Raw genomic sequence first — 22,304 nt, 5'->3', positions numbered from 1 at the left:
AGTTAAGTAGTTCAGCGTTATTAATATTATTCTTAATGTTAGAAAATTTAAAAATTAATTAATTTTATAAAGTTGGTCTGTTTTGTTAAATATAAATTGCGTTACGACAGCACGTGCAAACTGAACTGCAAATAAATACATCGCTCAAAGTTCACCCGCTTCTTCATGTGTCTACCGAAAATAAAATTTACCAATAAATTGTATAAGATGATACAATTTGGAAAAAATTTCCAACAAAAGACTGCAGTACCCAGAATGGAGCCTGCAACAAAAAATTATGTGCATTAGACAGGATGTGAATGGGGAGGCATTTGAAAGTGCCTCAGCAGGTTGGGTCACACGGTCTACAATCAAACAGAGTGCAAAAGTAGGCTCATAGAAAGACATTGTTCACTTTGTTTCGATAGAATTAACTTGATATGAATACTTTGCATATAAGCCTTTATATATTGCTTACAATCCATTGGGTTGTTTCTTCGTTCAGATGTGAATAGCAATGAATTGATTGCCAGGAGGTTACTTAGTTTTAAGAGTTATACTTTATACGGCATCCATCTTATGAAAAATTTTAATTTCTTACCTGAATAAGAAAAGGTTCCGTGCGACCAAAAATTTTGATTTCTTACCTGAATAAGAAAAGGTTCCGTGCGACCAAAAGTGATGCGTAAAATGTGCGATGCTTTTAAAGTTTAGAAATAAGAAGTTGAGATTTACAATTTTAACAAAAATCTTATTTTGTAAAATTATCATCTGTCACTACATTATAATTATATTAATAATTGCAGTAAAAATGAATGGCGATTGAGAGCACACATGCCACGGAACTACCTCTAATAATACAATTTAACATAACACAGTAACACATTGCCAGTCTAATTCTGTATATAACATTGCGACGTAACAATTAACAAGTAATGTTAATGATACCCGACCCAGAGATTCCAAAATTTTTCATATATCTCACATCCAATCTCTACATCGTGATATCTGTAGTATGTGCAGCCACGTTCCTTGCCTTCGTTACAGCCGGTGTGGGCGTGTATTTCTCTTTCTTTCGCACACGCAAGCTCCTAGGTTGTCGTTTAACGTTTGAATATTCATTTTATAATTTAATTATTTTAATTATAATTTAGTTGATTTAATTGTGAAAAATTTTGTAGAATCGAGCCTATTGAGAGTTATGCAATGCATTTTAGAAGTCATACATCAATTGATTGAGTTATTCAAATTTGAGTTAATTTTATAGAAGTTAATTAGTTTTAAGTTAAATTAATTAATTAAATAACCAAATTAATTACATTTCAGTTAATTTCATGAAGTTTAGCAAATCATTTTGAATATTTTTAAACTAGGGAAATTATTTGTATGTACGTATAAAAAATTGTTTCGTCAAAAAATAACGTTCCAGACGGACAATCAGCATCTCAGAGCAAAGAAGGTAAGTGATTTAGATAAGAAATTTTCTATGACGCTATATTTAAAAAAAGGGTTGATATGTTAAAAAATGTTAATTTATATTTGTGTTTTACAAATTTATAATGCGGTTTGCCAATGGCCTTGTTGTTTTCTTGGTATTTCTCGGGTTAATAATGATAGTTTTTATGTTGTTCAGTGTTTTAATTAAAATTGTTTTAAGATTGTGTTATTAAGGTGGGCGAAGTGATGCCCTAAAGGCTAAAGTCGCCTTATTTTACTTTACAAGTGACTGGCTTTGAATGCAGAGATATCTTAGCCCATCATATGCTAAGCGTTTCATATGCATCGCTTCAAGTGTGTACTGTATATTAGAGCCCCAAGCGGATAACCCAATGCGGTTTCAAAAAAAAAATCATCGCAAAATTTAATTTTTAATTTTTAAAAATTTTTTGTTTTTTTTTGTTTGGCACTTCTGAGGTTGAGTTTAAAAGAAAATTGCTTTAAAATGACGGTTCTATATTATAATTGTATAGAAAATGTAAAGAAAAATCTGTAAAAAAATTGAAATTTGGTTGAATTTTTTATGTTGAAATAGTTATGATTAGAATTCTTAAAAAGTTTAACATATTTAATTTTTGTATAACTTTTTGAAGGTGTTTGAAAGTACTTATGAAATAAATTTTTTTTTCTACAGAACCATCTATAGAGAATGGTTATTTTTTAATTTCTTTTGTTTTTTGTTTAAAATGTCTGGCTGACGACCTTTTTCTGGCAAACAAGGCCTTCGCGGGCCGCATTAAATAGCTTGTCGGCCGCATGCGGCCCGCGAACTTAGTTAGCCCACCTCTGGTATTAACATCTTCTACTCAAATATATGTTGCAAAAATTGTTTGGCGCAATGAAAAAAAAATGAAGATTTTACTTGCAATTAGATTTCTCAAATTTGAATTAATGAAACATGTGAAAGCTTACTATCAATGTTTTTTTTCCTTTCAACGACTTTTGTCAAAAAGATTTTCATTTCAAACAAATTTTTTTAAAATTTGTATCTGATTTTCGGTACAGAAGTTATAATACATACAATAAAGCCAAACTTAGAATGTACTGGTGACAGTTATAGAATATTTGTTCCTAGGAGGGGAATATTTTGTATTTTCAAAATTTGAAATATAAACTTTTTTTGATATATTTGTTTTTGTGAGAGCTAGGTTATTCTATTTTCTCAAAAAATATTCTCTTAATTTCAAAATTGAAATATTATGTTGACCATTTTTTCTTCCGCCAATAACTGAAAACGATTCCGTACTTCGACGTTTTACTTGACCTAGATCTCATTATTTTGCGACAGACTGACAAAATTCAAACGTCTTGGTGCCACTTCTCTCTTGATTTTCTACAACTTAACCTTGATTTTACAAACAACTGCATTATGATCTCTGCTACGATCATCTCCAGGGTAACTTTTGCATTGTAAACAGCATTTCAAAATCGTCTACTTATTGTAATGTAATCAATCATATTTCTTACCATTGCCTCCGGAATTCTTCCAAGTATGTTTCTTCCCTGGGTGATTGTCGAACTAGGCGTTGGTAATAATTTGATCATTTTTGACTCACCATTCAATAAACTTCTCTCCTCTTTTATTTCTTTCACTAAACCCATGAGGACCAATCACGTCATGTATTTTTTCTGAGCCAGTTTTGGCATTCAATTCACCAATCATAACAACAATATTTTAAAATTTACATGAATATCCAACCCCTATGAACGCTTATTTCAAATAATAACAACTAACTCCTGGAAAGTAAGTGAATTTTTTTATGTGATCGCCCAAATAGGCTGGGAATTTTAGTCAAAATGTTTATAAGAATTAAAAGTATATAAAAGTTGTTTTTTTTTCTAAAGAAAAACTAAATTGAATTTCATACAGGGAGCATTGAATCTGGAAATAAATTGATGTTTCAGAATTGAAACTCAAAGAAGAAAGATGGCAAGACGACCGCCACTGTCCAATGAAAAATTCTTCCAATAATTCATTTATATCTATATTTTTAACACCAAACGACATGTTTTTTATAAACAATTATTCAATTATTATTTACACACACACACACCACACACACACACACATACACATACACACATAAGCAAAAACACCCAGGCTTATATCCATATATTTATTGATTTATTTACTTGTTGATTTGATAAAAATTGCATTGAAAAATGCTCGAAAAAACACTTCAAAAAAGGCTCATGACTTCATTCTCACTCCAATTTATTTGTTTTGATTTTATCAGTACCGCCAACAAAATTAACTCACTACACTAATTAGCAAAAAAAAAACAAGTGTAAATACGCTTTTATTGACGCTTCGTATTTGTTTACAGTAGTTGAGAATCCTTTCAATCGAACCCCGTCACGGAAACATACGTGCATTACCGCTAGATGATTTTATATAATGGAAATTTAGTTTAGTGTTCTGTTAAATAGATTATTCAATTCAATAAATTGATCAGTTTAACAATTCTATTGTAAACATTTTTGTAAACACGTCACAATAAGATAAGCAGTAAACACATTTCGAAAATTTTGTTTATTTTTATTTCATTTATTAACGACGTGAAATTGGCTGAAGTATTTTTTCCGAAACATTTCACATAAATATATTGGTAAATGAGAACCATAACATCAACCAACTTTTATGAATAGACAAGCAAACAAACGAACCTGTTAATGAGTTGATTTTGAAAATATAATTGGTGATTATTCATCAGGCACGAGTTGTGCTTCATGGATCCGAGGAAGTTTTCCCTGTTGGTCTTCGCTGTCCTGCTTGCTTCCTACCTTCCAACGAAAGCAATTAGAAGTCTGTTTGAAATTTGTTTCTGTGAAGGTTTTTTAGCGAACGTGAAGATATAATTTAACGGTCCAAATGACTCAATAATGATTTTTTAATTTGAAGAAATTCGACAAATTAAAATAATATTTAATATTTGTTATGCTTTCCAACCAACGATTCTGTTTAGGTAAGTACAGCACACATATCAACATCCACTTCAACACACACATCAACACACACACACACACACGCAAACAAACACACTGATTTTGGAGTTGAATCTAATTTAACTTAACATCCGTAACATGAACTATAATATTAATAATTAACATTTCTTCGTCATTTTTTCTCATGTTATCATAGGAGTGAGTAAACAAAATCTGACGCTTAGGAATCATAGAGGGTGCTATAACATCACATCAGAAGGCATTCGTTTTGATAATATATTAACGCCACTTAGATGTTTCAAAATGTGTTCTGGTTTTCAATATTATGGCATGAAGGTTAGCTAATAATAATTAGGCACGTATAGTAACATATGCAAATAACTATTTGACAATTTTGTTTCACTTCACTCCATTTCAATTTCTATTTCAGCAAATAATGTTAAATATTCAGCGTGCTTATACATGCGGTTGTCAAAACATACTTGAAACTAAAGTCAAATCGACAAAATGTGATCAGCTTTGTTCTGATGGATTTCCGTGTGGGGGGAATGATTCTTTTTCTTTTTATGAAAGTAACAAGTTATGTTATAAAATCAATTGTGTTGAGTGCTAGATTTGTAGGCCGGCTCTTTTAAGCCGTCCTTCAAAGTCTCTTGCAATTCAGCTTGGTCATATTGATTTTGTGTTAATATATAAATTTGAAATAAGTTATCTTTATTGCACAACCATTATAAACACAAAATCAAATTACTTTTCATTGGTTTACGTGCAAAATTGCAGAAAACACAGTAGTTCGGGTTGGGTGTTTTAAGAAAATAGAAGTTGTCAATAGAACGGATGTAGTATCCAGACCTTCCAAATGCCCAGATGTGTGCTTCGAACAGATGTTTAAATATAGCACCTACTTTGTTAGTGATATTTTGTTTTAACTTCAGCTGCTAACAACAGCCGTTTAAAAAGACTTTCGTCGTCGAGAAAGTTTCATCCGATTCATTTTTTTTTTGTTTGATTTGTTTTTGAGATTTCTCTCAAGGTATCAGCAACCAGCGTAGGCGAGAGAGATCTCCTTGCATTCGAACCCGGCTATGCCGGGTATTTTAACAATTACACCACAGCGCTGCCCGAAACCTGAAATTATTTTTTTGACAACATTTTTTTAATTTTAAAATTTCAAAATTGATTAATTGTTTATATTAATTTTTTTATTTATAAATTTTTTTCAAAAATGGTGAATAATTTTTTTAGAAATCTAAATGTCAATGTGCACATGACTTCGCCATCAGAATTCAGGTGAAATTTAAGGATTGTGAGAGGAGCAGAGGAGCTTATATACTCTATGACGGTTAATATAAACAGTTGTTGTTGATTGTTTAAGAAATTTCCCAATAAAATTAAACAAGAAATGTATTTATGAAATAAGAAAATTCATTTATGCTGATCATAATTAAATAGCTTTAAGTAATATGTCCTAATTCTAGTCTAAGCAAATATTTTGAACTCGATCAATAAAAAAAAATTTTTTTAAATCATTAAAAATGAAGTGTTCGTTTGATGAAAGATTTATTTCAACTGCAACAGTTTCCCTAGAAACAAAAAACTACACTAACTCAACAATATACCAATACTGCCTGAATGATGAAGTAGAAAGCAGAAAGAGTTATTGTGGAACCGCAGTTTGTTTGCCAGGCTCGAGCGGAAGGCTTTGCGTTCAGAACGGTGAAGAATTTTATAAAACATTAAAATTTATGTGTATATGAACGCTTGTGGTCTTAAAAAATTTAGCGATCGACTTATTGAGCCTTTTATGTAGTATCTACATTTTTTTGCTCAATGACCGTGCAATTACTGTTCTTCCGATATTCAAAGACTATATAATGCGCTGATAATTTATTTGCTGAATGAGCGTTTCAGCAATTAAACAGCTCAATCGGTACAAGTGGCATTTCTCGTATTGTTATACGTTGTTATGACCTGGTTCAAATGCAGTCGGTCCGAAACTCGAGGTCTAACATGTGGTGTGGATGTTACAGCTTTCGTGCACGAAATTAAGACTATTATGACAATAAAATGATAGGCAAGTATTTCATCGCAAATCATAGCAGCATAATAAGGAAAATACAAACGATTATAATTTTATTGTTTCATTCATCATTCCAAGGCATAGGAGGTAGTTAGGCGATATACGTTGACCAATGGAAAAGTTATTAACCGAAAATAGGTTGTTGAACTGCTGAAATTTAAACCTTTGCTATACAAAAACTTTAACATCCACACGAAACGACGCACATGTAAACCAAAGGACATACTTGCATATTTTCAGTGCACAATCGCCTAGTGTTGAATAGTTTTAATTTTATGATAGGTAGGATTTTATTACTGTAATTTTTTATGTTTTCATATTTTTTAACTTTCAATGGTCATATTGGTTTCAATTGTTTTTATTTTATTTTTGCTTTTATTTTTTTTTCAGCGCTTCAAAAAAACAGAGTAACTACAAACTCTCGCGTTAAACCCGACGACATCTCAAACATGGAACCGACAACAAAGGTCTATGTAAACAAGTGCGAAGAGAATAATGGAGGATGCGGGGATTCCGTTTGTGTTGAGGTGGAATCTGATAATGAGGATGCACGAGTTGAATGTCACCCGCCAGATAAAAAAGTTATCGAAGTGTCTGAAAGTAAGGAAATAAATTATGGAAACGATTAAATAATACTATTTGTTTGTTGTTTTTGTTGCAAAAAAAATCGTTGATTGTTATGCGATGGTTGTTGTTGTATTTATTAAAAAACCAACCAAAAACGTCGGTTTAATTTTCCTAAAGATGAATTTGTTGTAGTTCTATTGTAAAGTTGCCAAGCATTGTGAGGACTATTGAATATGTGCATGATGAAACGTAACGGTTCTATTTCTTTTCCATCAAGTCAAAGACCTGTACAATTATACTTTCAAAAGATGTTTCAAAAAAATGAATGATAAAAAGAGTAGGCAACTGGCTCGATAAAATCGTGTTTTGATTTTTGTCTCATTTTTATATCAATTGAAATACATTTAAAACGCACATGCACACCAAACGACCACTTACACACATATTTTCCGAGCACAATCGCCCGGTGTTGAATAGATTTAATTTTGTGATAGGTAGGATTTTATTACTGCGGATTTTTCTGTTTACACATTTTTTATCTTTCAATGATCATATTGGTTTCAATTCATTTTTCCTATTTTTATTTCTCAAAAACCAAACACCACAATGACCACAAAAATACTGGGGGCACTTTCAAAAGCCACAGCAACTGCAAATACATCACTTTCAACAATATCTCAGCCATCGATTCGACAGCAATGGTTTATAAGAATGAGTGCGGCGAGTTTAATGGAGGGTGCGGGGATTCCGTGTGTATCGAAGTGACCCCTGATAATGAGGCAGATTTAAATACAATTTCTGGAGTTATATGCAATTTGCCAGATGAGGAAGTTATCGAAGTGCCTGAAAGTAAGGAATTAAATTCTATGAACGATTTTACGTTTGATGAAATATAACGGCTCCATTTATGTTTTTTCATCAAGTCAAAGTTCAGTACAATTTTACTTACTATGGGTGTTTTATAAAATTACATGCTAAAAACAAACTGGCAACTGGTTCGGTGGAATCATGTTTTGATTTTTGTAGCGAATCATTCTTCTACGGAATGAAGGTTTTATTTTTCAGAAGTTTTTTATTTGATTTTTGCAAAAACAATTATTTAAATTTGATAAAAATCCACGAAAAAATAAAAGGACAGTATGTTTTGCGTATGTGCCAACAAATTGGAGAACGAGGTTAGTGCCAACAAATGTAACAAAAACTGTACAAATGGACTATCATGTGGAGGAGCTTCATCCTATTCTGTATACGCCAGTAAAATTGCTTCGAGAATTAATACTTTTGTGTTTATGTGTAGTTTTTTTTAAAAATTTAGTTCAAACATTATTCAAACATTGAATTTTTTCGCATCAGAGAAAACAAACAGATATGTTGACCTTGGATGCTTCAAGTATTTAAAACTGGAGCATAAGCAAGACCAGTTCTTGAGCAAATCTCTTTGCTTGAACATGTGTGCAGAACTTGGCTTCCCATACAGTGGAACATCTGTGAGTTACATAAGTTAATGAGAAAGAATTGTTTGTAAAACCACGCCCATGAATGCATTGTATTTTAATTCTCAATGTCTTTTAATATTATTATCATTAATATTTTAAAAAAAAATCAGTCCGACAGACGCAGAAACTGTTACGATATACAAGGCCATAATTTAAAATTAATACGTAGTATGAATGCATAAGAATAATAAGCATGGAAACTAAAATAATTATTAAAAAAAACAAATGAATTAATGAACCAATTAATTGACCAGTTAACGACTTAATAAATAAGTCATGTGTTCATTAGAATAGAAGAATAGACAAAATTGAACAAATGACAAATATTTATTGACTGTTAATATATTTAAAGTATCTTGTGATGGAGAACTTACCTGATAAGTTGAGTGAGTTGCGACTTAATAGTTATGCTTAGGTTGACGAAGGCTGTGGGTGGTAGTTTTGATTGGTGGTAGTAGAAAATGATAACAAATTATTGAACAATGTTTTCAAATTATTTCTTCGGTAAGAGTAATTCATGCCAATGTGGACGAAAAATAAAATTCAAAGACCAAGTGAACATAGAACAATGCACGGGTTCATCGTCCGTGTATGCGCTACTGACAGACGGTGATTATCTTTTGAATAAATTTTTTAAAATGAAAATTTCTTAATTTTTTTTTGAAATTTTTACACTTCTTTTCAGTTTCGACTGATTTTGGTATTTATGACAAATCGACAAAATACAACTTCTGCATGAATGATAACTCGGAAAGGAAGAAACCATACTGTCGATCTGGTGTGTGTTTGCTGGGTTGGACTGGAGCACTCTGTAATAACAGAGGTTTGAGTGACATTTTTGAAGCAGTCATTTAAAGAATAACTAGTCTGAAAAGTTAATTGTTTTGTTTACTTTTTGAATCTCTATATTTATCAATGCCTTTATTTGTTTTTATTAATTTATTTCTTAGAGCTTTTTTATTTCATCATTGATTGAGTAGGTTTTAAGGACGCATACAGACAACCTTAATAGCGAATGGGTAAACTACATTTAAAGCAGTGAAGAAAACTTGAGAAATGTATGTGTGGGGCCCTGAAGCAAGATGGCGAAAATTTTTTTCGGTTTATACACAAGAGTTTGTGCAGTCATGCGGTTTGAAACAGCGTTTTAAATGTCAGTTTAATGTTTAACAACGTATTGTTAATAGTGACTAAAAAGTGTTGCAAACTGTGGATAACGAAGGGAGCCCAATCCAACTCTGCTAGGTTCAGCTAATTACATAAAAAACTTTTTGTGAAATTTTTTATAACTAGTAATTTTTGTGCTCGGTTCATATTTTTCAATTAAAAAGGTCTGCCTTACATTTAAGCTTTGATCGCGTTATAAATGGGCTTAGATCAGCAGTTCTTAACTTTTTTATACTTCTGTTTTACCATAACCTAACCCGAACTAAAATATTATTTCACTTTTGGCACAACTAAATAGTTAGAAAATAATTTATGTTAGAAAACTACACGTAGATAAAACATTAAATTTAATAAAATTTTGATAAAAAAAAGATTGCTACACAAATAATGGGGGCTGCAATGCGACAATGAAGTGCGTTCAAGAGATCGTCAACAACGAGATGATTGAAAAGTGTTTCTGTGAAGATGGTTTCATAACTGTCAACGGCTCTTTTTGCAAAAGTTATTCAGTCCTTTCAAGATTTTGATTAATGAATTTCTTGAAAATTACTCTTTCTACTAAAAATTTGCTCATCATTTTAAACCCAAATAAAAACAAAAAAAATTTGAAAGTTTATTACATATACACAGTAAAACAATTAATTAAGTGATGTATAAAAATTGGTCATGTTTGCTCTGAGAGACATACGAATTTTTTTTAAATATTTTAATATTTCGTGTTTTTCAAAGGGCTAGAAATGGAAGCGTCAGCAAATCCAAAATCACCTGAACGTCCTAATCTGTATGAATACATATTCTTGGTGGTTGCTGGTCTAGCTTTCATCGCAATGACATTAAGTTTGACGAAATGTGTACATTCACGAACTAGAACTAGAGAAACTAGAGAAAGAAGAGAAACTAGAGAAACTAGTTAGAAATTTTTAATACATTCTATCAACAAATATGAGCTTTTCTAAGTTCCAATTTGATATTTGGTCTCACGTCTCTGTTTGATTATCGATCTTTATTTTAAATAATTGATGGTTAAATATTTCAGACAGCAAAGTCTTTACTAAAATTAAAGTGTTCATATTTTGACTAAGAACCGAGTTATTTAAAAAATCTGTTTGTAAAATAATGTCATAATTTCGGAATGGAAATAACTAGTTTTAGTTGAAGATTGAGAATATCTGGATAATAAATTGTTTGGTTTTTAATAATTGTTAATAAGTAATTATTATTTGTACCATGTATGTCAAAGTTAAAAAATTTTGTGTTTTAAATTGAACTTTTTTTTAATTTTCACAGGACAAGCAGGTTACCTAAATTAATTTTTAATAAATTAACTCCTTCAGTTAAATCATGTTAGAACTCTTTCATGCAACGTTTTCCTCTTCAAAACAACATGTAAGGAATCACAAAAGTGAATCGGCTGGAGTGCTACTTTAAGATTGTTTTTAATAAGCTTAGAGTGTGCATTGTGAATGTGAAGTATTTCAATGTTCCATTAAAGATTAAAACATAATACAATGCAAATAAAAAGTAGGATGGACCATTCCATTTATTAATCAAGTTCAGTTTATGAACCGAAAACTAATCCGCTTAAATCGATATAGAAAAAAAGAAAAAAAAATCCAGTAACGAAAAAATAATCAACAACATTGACACTCTAAGCTCATTGAAAACATAGTTTTGTCAGAAAATTAGTTTGTGCAATTTTCATAAAAGCCTGCAAATAAACAAATTATTTAGTCAATGTTTACTGTCAGTTTGTGGTCAGAAAATGACTAGAGAATAACAATGAGCAAAACTAAAAGTCAACGACGCCTTTCATGTGAATAAAATGTGAGCACCAAACATCGTTGAGCGTTTCAAACCAGTTACTGTTGACACACATCACTGCCACCCTTCACCTAATAAAAGTTACAAGGCACCAAACCTCAACATGTCCAACCGTCCAATTAATCCAAAATATGTGTCCATTCCAAATATTTTAACTTGGTTATCAACAAAGGTTCCTTACGTGAACATGATCATATCAATGATTGGTCATTCATCACGAACAATAACATGTGATGTTATGCTAGTTATTCACCGCAAGAAATAGATGGCTTTACAAATATTTTGATTATGACTTAAATTGAGAAAGTTTTTAAGATATTTGTTTAATAAGCGCTTTAGAAATACTACTATTATAGTTTTAAATTTTTTACATATAAACATAGTTATTCATCAATTTTTTGATTCTGACATAAAATGTTTTATTTATCAAAACAGGACCCAATTCAAGAGGTAAGAGGGATCAATTCATTGATCGATAAAATTATTACTAATATAATATTGATACAAATTTTTTACATTTAGTCTAACAAATCAAATGAAAATTATTGAAGACCAATTTTAACTCGAGCATTTTAAGCAAAACATTTAATTACACGTTATACACAATTTAATTTTTATTTTTATAAAATTAATAGCAACCATTCTTCTGCCTTTAACACGATTTTTTGAAAAATTCAATGAAAAGTAACAAAAAACAAACCTTAAAGAATTAATTTGAAGTTTAACTAATCAATAAATAATTATATTTAAATAACAAAATCCTAATTTTTCTATCATTTTTATTAGCAGAAAGCGTACAATAAGATAATTCAATAAAAAGTTACGGGAAAAATACCCTAATGAACAAATTTTTACTTTAACTAATCATTAATTAATGATATTTTAATAAAAAAATTTCAAATTTTCTATCAATTTTTTCAACAGCGAGCATACAATCAGCTCTTTCAAGAGTTTCAGAAGAAGGCGATGATTGAAGATCAAGAGTGAAAATAATATAATGTGGAAATTATTTGAAATTTTTGAATTGTCCTTCATCTTTATTGTAATGAGCCCATGACGATGGTACATTGAACAAGGTGGCTGGCACTGCTGTTGCTGTTTCTGGATTCGAATGACAATAGATCCCCGCTTATCACGTGCTGATACATCTGAAAAATTAAAAAAATGTAAAAAATTGTTTTATTCAAATAATTTTTATTGATGAAAAATCTAAAAATTAAATTGATTAAATTAAATTTTTAATTTACATTTGGATAATTCATTAAAAAAAAATCTGTCAAGTTTCGATTAAAACTAGTCTCATCCTTAAATAAACATATTATAAATCAAAATAAAAAATTATTATTAAATAGTTATCATTATTTCGCGTTCCTATTTGTTTAAAAATAATAAATTATCAAATAATTGTATCTAGCTGGAATAATTTTCTTATTTTCAAATTTTACTCAAAATAGAAACGAGATTAAATTAATTGTTGTTGTGCTATAATAATTCATACCAAATCTTATACTTGTACGAAACTAACTACGTTGAGCATACAGCATAACCTTTCAAAGACTATTTACTATTTTAGCAATTTATTATGAACTAAATGTTAAAAAAAAATAAACGAATGCGATATATAGGTCTAGGTATTTTGAAAGAAAAATGTCGAAATTCCACAAAAACAGTTGCTCTGACCCTGTTCTAATGATTAAAAAAATAATTTAAAACATTCCTTTCTTCATGAAAGTTTCAAAAATGTTGATAGTTTTAATAAAATGATTTTTTTTAAATCAAACATTCGACTAGTTTTAAAAGCGCGGTTTTCGCGATGTTCAACAGCTCTCTTCAATTAATATCACAAACAGACGGATCTTGAGATCCGCTCTAAACTTCTTGAGTTATGAAGAAGTAGTAAAAGAAGGAGGTAGAAACTTCCAGAGTTCCAGAGAAAGCTATCAGAGAAGTAAACGCTGATTTAGACTAAAACTTTACCGTTACTCCATTCTGTCGCCAGAGTAGTTTATACAACTAGAATTCGATTCAATATTTATTTCATATTTTTTTGATGACGTCACAATAATAATAAACAAAAAACAGTTTTTAAATTTTAGTATACTTACTTTTACTTCGTTCCATGAAAAATATAAAAAAATGTTTTTCCAAAATCAAATGACATGTGTAACATCAGCCAACTTTTATAAATAGACGTGCAAACAGACGATGCGATGGATGAGTTGATGTTAAAAATATAAATGGTGATTATTCATCAGGCACGAGTGGTGCTTCATGGATCAGAGAAAGTTATCTCTGGTAGTCTTCGTTGTCATGTTTGCTTCCTACCATCCAACGGCAGCAATTGAAAGTATGTTTGAAATTTGGTTTCTGTGAAGAATTTTTTAAATACACAATCAATTGAAAATGAAAGTATAACATAAATTCTATTAATTTGAAAATTTGAAAATGATTTCGAGCTTGTTAGGACTTGATCAATCAAACTCGAATCTTTTAGACTACGAGAAACAAAATCATTCATTATGAGATCGGATATTTGATTGAAAATGAAAAATTTTCTAATTGGCGATTCTGTTTTTAGTTACAAACACTCACATTTTTGAGGTTGATTTTTGATGTTTATTAACAAGGTGAATTTATCAACGATTAATTTCAACTTTTTTTTAATCATGTTTTCATTTAGGCGTAAATCAAACTCTATTGAGGTTTAAAAACTACAGAGGCTGCTATGTCGGCCATGGTTTTCATCGTTCAACATATTCTTTCACATCCATAAATAGCTGTTACACTCAGTGCAAACCATCCAACAGTTCATATTATTGCATGAGAGTTAGTTTATTATTAAATTAAATAAGTAATTTAAGAAGACAATATTTTGCAAATTTTGTTTTAACTTTATTCAATTTAATTTCTATTTCTAAATGTTTTTTACGGTTTCAGGATAAAAGAACATGCGTTTGTAATACCACTCATGCAAACAAAGTCGATACTAAAAAATGTAATCAACGTTGTTCTGATGGCTTTCCTTGTGGAGGGAATGGATTCATTTCTGTATATGAAAGTAAAATGTTCTGTTGTAAAACCAATTTTATTGAGTGCTAGTTGTGTCTGACGACTCCTTCTAGCTGCCCTTTAAATTTTATTGTAATTAAGCTTGATTTTATTATATCTGAGAAGATTTATAAGCGCCTCTAGCGAGTTATCTTTAGAAAAGCTGTCTATGCAGCATTTTGTTGAATTTTTGCTCTTGTTCGCTTGTTAAATTTTTTCGGTTGGTTGTAGATATGATATTTTAGATTTCAGTGAATGCTGGTAAAAGACCATAATTAAAGCAGTAATTTATGAAATCTACCGAAATTCTAACGTTTGATAGTTTTTAATTACATTTCTCAATATTTCTAACCAAATTCTTGTCGTCATTATCTTTTTTATTAAAGTTAGAATAATATACAGTTTTCCAATTTATTCTCGAAAGTATAGGACTTAATTCTATTTTAAATCATTTTCAGAACTTGTTGCAGTTTATATAATTGAAAAAACTTTAACCAATTTTAATAAAAATCAAATTAATTTTTATCATTGGTTTATTTTATCACGTACAAATTTCTAGTAAACCAAGTTGTTCTGGTCGGTTGTTTCAATCACGTCTCGTTTCGTTCGCTACACAACTCGTCGATTTTTGTATCATCCGAAAACATATGCCAAGAAACATGCTTCAAAATGATGCTTAAATATAGCTTCGTGTCAAAAGTTAGTTAGCAAATTTTTTTTACTTTTTGTCATATTTAGTTAATTTTAATTTAAGATATATTTAAAATAATAAAATTAAAGGTGCAGAATTTTACAATATTTTAAAATTTGTATTTATCTGAACGCATGAGCTCTTACAAATTTTAACGAGTTACCCAATGAGCACTTTGTATGATGAGAAAAGCATTTTTTCCCAACTTATTTGCTGAATGTGCGTTTTACCAATTAAACCTAGCTCCTTTGGTAGATGTGCCATTGTTTGCGTTAGAACTGCCAGCCGTATATTTTCTGAAGTTTCAAATGACTTACAAAAATTTCATCTGAAAATTCGGCGGCGGCTAACAGACAAATAATTTAGCGGCTTATCTGGCTGACGGATGGTGATCAAAATACTTGTTTAATTATGTTCAACCGTGTAATTGATATTGACTTTTTAAATTAATTTTAAATACAAAAAATAATTTTCAATGTTATTCAAAATCAATAAAGTTTATTTCAAAAATGGTTACACCTTTTCTTTTTTGTCCACAAAATCCTCAACATTTTTATCACCATCCTTAATAATTAATTATAATGAACATTCAATTGTAAATTGGATATCATCAATTGTCTCACCAGTTTTATACAAATAGTCAATTATTAGAAACGCACTGCAATCTTGATGTGATTGAAATTATCAAATAGGAAAAAAAATCTCTACATTGTTTGATATCAATGAAAATCTTTTGCTATTGCGGATAAAGGCTGAAATTAATGACAATGATTCAGCTAATATAATTATTTTAAGAATATAATGTTTACTATTCTATTGAACAAAATTTTTCAAATTTGTTAAAAAAAAACAAAATTTATTGAAAATTTCTTTTTTGTCACAATTAAACGTTTTATAAGTCTAAAATTAACATCTTGTGGCTAGTTCGGCTAGCCAAATAATTATTCTTCAGCTAACGGCTAGCAGAAAATATTTCTTTTCGGTGTCTAAGGCAGTGGATGACAAGTGGTTTGATTCAATTCATATGTAAATTTGTTTTCAATTATTTGGTAAATTGTTTAATGGCCCATTATTGAATATCTTTTCGCAAAACATCAACCAACATTGTATGTTGGAAGAGTCGCAGACATATTAGCCGGCGGGTTACTTACTTAATCGGTTGGTACATTTGGAATTCATATAGGCGATTTTTAAACTTTGAAAGAAAGACATGTGTAACTTTGCTTTGTTAATGAAAACTGCCTAATAGTGACCACAGAAATTTAAAACGAAAAATTAATAGTTGAATTATGTTTATTATTTTATAATTATAAACTTTTATTTATTATGAAAAATCGCACGAAAATCTTTGAGTTGAAGAACATTTCTAACGCAAATGCCACCAAACGAGGTACACGCATATCATCCGAGCCCAATCGCCTGGTGTAGGATAGTTTTAATTATAGGCCAGATAGTATATCATTACTGCAGATTTCTGGTTTAAATAATTTGTATCTTTCAATAGTCATATCGGTTTCCATTGTTTTCATTTAATTTTTAATTTTTTTTTTACTTTTTCTCAGAAGCCACAAAAACAACACAAACTTTGGCAGTCCCTCTCACCGACATCTCAACCGTAAAACCAACTACAATGGTTAATATGAACAAGTGTGGCGTGAACAACGGAGGATGCGGGGATTCCGTTTGTGTCGAGGTGGCACCTGATAATGAGACAGGTGTAGAAGCAAATGCTGGAGTTAAATGCTATCCGCCGGATAAAGAAGTTATCAAAGTGCCTGAAAGTAAGGAAATACAAACTCTGTTTTTGAACATTGATTTAAGCTTGTGGTTTACTTTAATATTTATATATTTTTATTTGTAATAATTGATCTGGGATTCTTTTTTTGTGTTCGTTTTTACGTTTTATAAAATGAAACTTGTTTATGAAAAAGAGAAATTAATTATAGAAAAAAAATGACTAATACTATTTTTTTGACGATACATAACAGTTCTTTTATTTGTTTTTCAATCAAGTCAAAGTCCTGTACAGATATACTTACAAAGGATGTTTTGAAAAAATGCATGCTAAAAAAGAACTGGCAACTGCTTCAATAGAATCATGTTTTGATTTTTGTAGTGAATCATTCTTATATGGAGTGAAGGTTCATCTTTAGTCTTTTTTTGCAAAAGAACAGTTTAAAAATTCGCCAAACAAATCAAAGGACCGTAAATATTGCGCATGTGCCAACAAATTGGAGAACGAGGTTAGTGCCAACAAATGTAACAAAAAGTGTAGAAATGGACTATCATGTGGAGGAGCTTCATCCTATTCTGTATACGCCAGTAATATTGCTACGAGAATTTATTTTGAGTTTATGTATAGTTTTTTTTAAAATTTAGTTAAAATAAAATTGAATTTATGTTTGAATGTTTGCTTATTTAGTTCAAACATTGTCAAACATGGAAATTTTTTGCATTAGAAAAATCAAACCAATATGTTAACGTTGGATGCTTCAAGTATTTAGAACTGGAAGATAAGCAAGACCAGTCCTTGAGCAAATCTCTTTGCTTGAACAAGTGCAGAGAACTTCGCTACCCATACAGTGGAACTTCTGTGAGTTACATAAGTTAAAGGAAAAAATTTTTATGTTGAATCACGTTCATGAATGCACCATTGTATTTTATGCCTGAATAACAAACAATAGAAACAAATGAACCCTCAACATGTATGTGCCAGAGCGTTAATTAATTTGTTTCATTCTTTATTCTATTGATAAGTTGATGTTTTCAAATAATGTCTGTTGAATCATTCATGCATTATGGACAAGTAAAAAAAATTTCGGCTTGTTCACACGATGGGATGTTACCGATGAATCGATTAGAAACATTTCACTACATACATAAACAAACAATCGTGTTTGTTTCTTTATGTTTCTGTATTCTGAATTATTTTCATTATATTATTATTATTTTTGAAAAAAAAATCTGTGTCTAACAGGCACAGAAACTGTTACGACGCGCATGACCATAATTTAAAATGAAAACGGGATTACGATTATAATAGACAAAATTGAACAAATTATAAATATTTATTGAATGTTAATATATTTGAGTCGTTTTTCATGAGGGTCCTATCCTGATAAGTTGATTGAGTGATGATTGATATTTGTGTCTAAGTTGACGAAGGTTGAGTGTAGTAGTGTTGATGGTAGCAGTAAACGATGACGAATTCTCGAACAATGTTCTCAAATAATATCTTCGGCAAGATTGGAACATGCCAGTGTGGACATAAAATAAAATTCAAAGACCAAGTGAACATCAAACAGTGCACGAGTTCATCGTCCGTGTATGCGCTACTGACAGACGGTGATTATCTTTTGAATAAATATTTTTAAAGAAGTATATTTCTTGGAGATTAACTTTTAATTCTTTTCAGTTTCATCTGATTTGGATGTTCATGACAAACCGACAAAATACAACTACTGCATAAACGATAAAATGGAGAGTAAGAAACCGTACTGTCGATCTGGTGTTTGTTTACTGGGTTGGATTGGAACACTTTGTGATAAAAGAGGTTTGAGTGACATTTTTGAAGCAGTCATTTACAGAATAAATGGTTTTAAAGTTCAAAAGTTTAATTGTTTTATATTAGTTTACTTTTTGGGGCTTCTTGGAAGTTTCAAGAACGGCAACTTTGACAGGCAAACTACTTTTGGGGCTGGAACAAAACATAAAATTTTTTTGTGTGAAAGGAACTTAAGCAAATTGGCAAAACGTTTTACGGTTTACGCACAATAGTTTGTGCAATCATGGAATTTGAATTAGCATTTTTATTGTCTGTAAAATACTCAACCACATATGCTGGCAACATTTGAAAATAATGACCAAAATGGTTGTCGAACTGTTGATAACGAAGGGAGCCCAGTCCACATCTGCTAGGTTCAGCCATTTGCATAAAAACTTTCTGTGAAAACTATCAAAACTAGTGATTTTTATGTTCGATTCTTATTTTTGTTTTTTGGTTTTAAAAGTCTGCCTTACATTCACGCAAACATTTATAGCTTTAAAAGCGTTATAAATTCGCTGAGATTAGCGATTTTTATCTATTATAGTACTTCTGTTCTACCATGACCTGAGGCAAACTAAAATATTATTATGTTTTAAGAATAACTAATTAGTTGGTCTAGAAAGTATTTTATGTTAAAAAACTATACGTAAATAAAACATTAAATTTAATGAAATTTTGATAAAAAAAGATTGCTACACGAACAAAGGGGGCTGCGGTGAGATAATGAAGTGCGTTCAAGAGATCGTCAACAACGAGATGATTGAAAAGTGTTTCTGTGAAGATGGTTTCATAACTCTTTCTGCAAAAGTTATTCAGTCCTTTCAAGATTTTGAATATCGAATTTCTTGAAAATCACTCTTTTTATACAAATTTTTCTCATCATTTTAAAATAATTATAAAAAAAAACAAAAATTTGAAAGTTAATACTGTTTAAGAAATGCTACAGTTAGGTGAGCTATAGACACGGTCATATTTGCACTGTGAGACATGCATATTTTGTTAAAAATTTTTTAATACTTCTTGTTTTTCATAAATAAAGTGATAAAAGCGTAAATGAAAACATCTTCTGATCTGTACATCACTTTGACAGTGGTTGGTCTTGCTTTCATCGCACTGACACTGTCTTTGGTGAAATTTGTAACCAAATTAGAACCAGAGAAACTGGTTAGAATTTTTTTAATAACACATTCACTCAACATTTAGCGGCTTTTCTCTGTTTGATTTTCAATTTTCATCCTAAATTGTTGATGGTCAAATATTTCTGACGGCAAAGTTTATATGCGTAAATTATTTATCAATTTGTTCATTCTGGAATCTCCTAACTATTTATTTTATTTTCCAAAACAGGAACAAGTTTTAGAGGTGAGAGGGGTTAATTTTTTGATAGTTAAAAAATGAGCACCAATAGTTATACATATTAATATAAATTGTAGTGTTTTATTTTAACACTTAGCCAAACAATCAAAGGAAACTTATTTAATGAACAATTTCAGGCCAAAACATTTTCAAACAGAACATACAATTCATTTTGATTAATATAATATTTTTAAACTTTAAAAGTTAGTAGCATGCTTTTTTCTTTCTGACTTGGACTAGATTTTTTGATACCAATCAATGAAAAATTACGGAAAATGATTAATAAATAAATTTAAACTTTAATCAATAAATAATGAAGTTTAAATAAAAAAACTTTAAATTTTTCATATTTTTTCTTACAGAAAGCATACAATCAACAGTTTCATCAAATTCAAATTCTGATCAAGTCGATGTCATTGAATAAGTTGACTTTCACTGCTGTTGAAGTTACTGGCTTCAAATGCCATTAGATCTATGCTTATCACGTGCTGATACTTTGTTTTATTTTACTGTTTTAATGTTTTATTTCAAAAAATTTTATTAGTCTAAAATTCAAAATTTAATTTGATAAAATGAATTTTTCATTTTACATTTGGACATTTCATAAACAAATCTGTCAAGTTTCGAGTGAAATCAACCTATTTATTATTTCAAGTTTTGTTTGAAAATAATAAATTTATTAAAAAAAATGCATCTTGGAAGGTGTTAGGCAAGGCTGTGTATTTTTTCAAGACCTGTACGATCTCTATAGAAAAATCATCATGAGAAAGATAGATAGGCCATTTGGAGCCGTGAATACGAACAATGTAAAACATGCAAATGATATTGTTCTTATAGCAGATTCAATGAAGAATCTGCAAACAATTGTTTCTAAACTGGTTTTTGAAAGTGATAGGAAAGGCTTAAAAATTATCACCAACAAAACAGAGTGAATAGTTATCGGTAAAAGCAAAACTGCTCCGATCAGCTTCATAATCTTTAACGGTAAACAGGTGAAACATGTCAAAAGCTTCAATTATCTTGGAAGTTCTGATTACCTCAAGTTGTAGATGTGATGTAGATATCAAACGAAGAATAGCTATGGCAAAAGATGCATATTCTAAAATGAAAAACATCCTCACCAACAGTCAAATCAGAATATCAAAAAAATTAAAACTGTTAGGGTGTTACATTTTTCCTGTGCTAGCTTACGGCTCTGAGTCCTGGACAATTTCTAAAAAAATAGGTAAAAAGATCAACGCTGCCAAGATGTGGTTTTTGAGAAGAATTATGAAAATTACCTCTAATGAGAATGCATTAAAACAGTCCGGTTATGAAAAGAGGAAATTACTACGAATAATCCGACGGGGCAGTTGAAGTTTTTTGGTCACATCATGCGAAAGGAAAGATTGGAAAATTTAATAACTACTGGAAAGATTGCAGGGAAAAGAAATCGCGGCCAACAATGTATAACATTAGAAAGTCTTTGTGTCATCTGTTGAATATCACCTCATTTCAACTACTACAAAGAGTTGAAGATCAGTTTTTGTGGAAGTCGATGGTCGCCAATGTCCTGAAAGGATAAGGCGCGAAGAAGAAAGAAGACAATTTTAGGTTCGAACCGGCTTTATTATGAATATTGATAAAATTAAATGGCAAAGTTCGAAATTAGCTGATGTTGATTAGCTAAGATCTTCCTACTCTTTAACGAGAAAACTATTAATTGTAAACTGGTGACTTTTATGACAAATTGTATTGAAAAAAATCCTGATGTAGAATTTAATTACGTCAGATTCTGCGAAGCGCGTTGGTAACAGTTAATTAGTTGTGTACGCGATGGTATCATGGTTAATGTGCCTGGCACTGGTGTTGAAGTGCCTGTGTTAAAAAGCAATAAGATCCCATCTTGTATATGCCGCATGTTTAATGCTTTGATTTACTTGTTCTTACATCCGCTGTGTGTTCGTAGAAAAAATTATTCATAGTAGAGAATGTTCTTTTTGTAAAGTAATTTTGTTCAATTTAAAAAAACCTAACAAGTGCGTTTCTAAAGTTGTTTTTTTACCAAAAATTTTGTTAAAATTAATTATTATAAGTTTCAAATGAAAATTTGTTTGATGAATCTAGAAA

At 30.3% G+C, this 22,304-nt stretch overlaps 4 protein-coding genes across 4 annotated transcripts; all 4 read left to right on the top strand.

Moving 5' to 3' along the window:
* Positions 1–277: 277 nt before the first annotated feature.
* Positions 278–5,769, top strand: HELRODRAFT_177766 (hypothetical protein; the record flags this gene model as incomplete). Its single annotated transcript, XM_009025918.1, has 7 exons — positions 278–329; positions 937–1,029; positions 1,353–1,438; positions 2,070–2,128; positions 4,191–4,309; positions 5,203–5,330; positions 5,668–5,769. The coding sequence occupies 7 exons, from the start codon at positions 278–280 to the stop codon at positions 5,767–5,769; spliced, it is 639 nt and encodes a 212-aa protein (XP_009024166.1).
* A 619-nt stretch (positions 5,770–6,388) lies between these two features.
* On the top strand, positions 6,389–10,259 carry HELRODRAFT_177765 (hypothetical protein; the record flags this gene model as incomplete). Its single annotated transcript, XM_009025917.1, has 8 exons — positions 6,389–6,425; positions 6,893–7,102; positions 7,751–7,918; positions 8,203–8,244; positions 8,423–8,556; positions 9,075–9,174; positions 9,251–9,388; positions 10,105–10,259. 8 exons carry the CDS (start codon positions 6,389–6,391, stop codon positions 10,257–10,259), a joined length of 984 nt encoding a protein of 327 aa, XP_009024165.1.
* Positions 10,260–13,824: 3,565 nt separating this feature from the next.
* Positions 13,825–17,903, top strand: HELRODRAFT_177764 (hypothetical protein; the record flags this gene model as incomplete). Its single annotated transcript, XM_009025916.1, has 7 exons — positions 13,825–13,900; positions 14,234–14,379; positions 14,491–14,611; positions 16,855–17,073; positions 17,306–17,433; positions 17,494–17,535; positions 17,715–17,903. 7 exons carry the CDS (start codon positions 13,825–13,827, stop codon positions 17,901–17,903), a joined length of 921 nt encoding a protein of 306 aa, XP_009024164.1.
* Positions 17,904–18,492: 589 nt separating this feature from the next.
* HELRODRAFT_177763 (hypothetical protein) lies at positions 18,493–20,665 on the top strand (the record flags this gene model as incomplete). Its single annotated transcript, XM_009025915.1, has 5 exons — positions 18,493–18,637; positions 18,708–18,845; positions 19,528–19,623; positions 19,930–20,003; positions 20,558–20,665. The coding sequence occupies 5 exons, from the start codon at positions 18,493–18,495 to the stop codon at positions 20,663–20,665; spliced, it is 561 nt and encodes a 186-aa protein (XP_009024163.1).
* Between the last annotated feature and the right edge of the window lie 1,639 nt (positions 20,666–22,304).

The sequence above is a fragment of the Helobdella robusta genome (assembly GCF_000326865.2).
Source record: "Helobdella robusta unplaced genomic scaffold HELROscaffold_44, whole genome shotgun sequence".
Lineage (NCBI taxonomy): Eukaryota > Metazoa > Annelida > Clitellata > Rhynchobdellida > Glossiphoniidae > Helobdella > Helobdella robusta.
The sequence above is the reverse complement of the archived record's forward strand: the minus strand, read 5'-3'. Positions and strand labels throughout refer to the sequence as shown.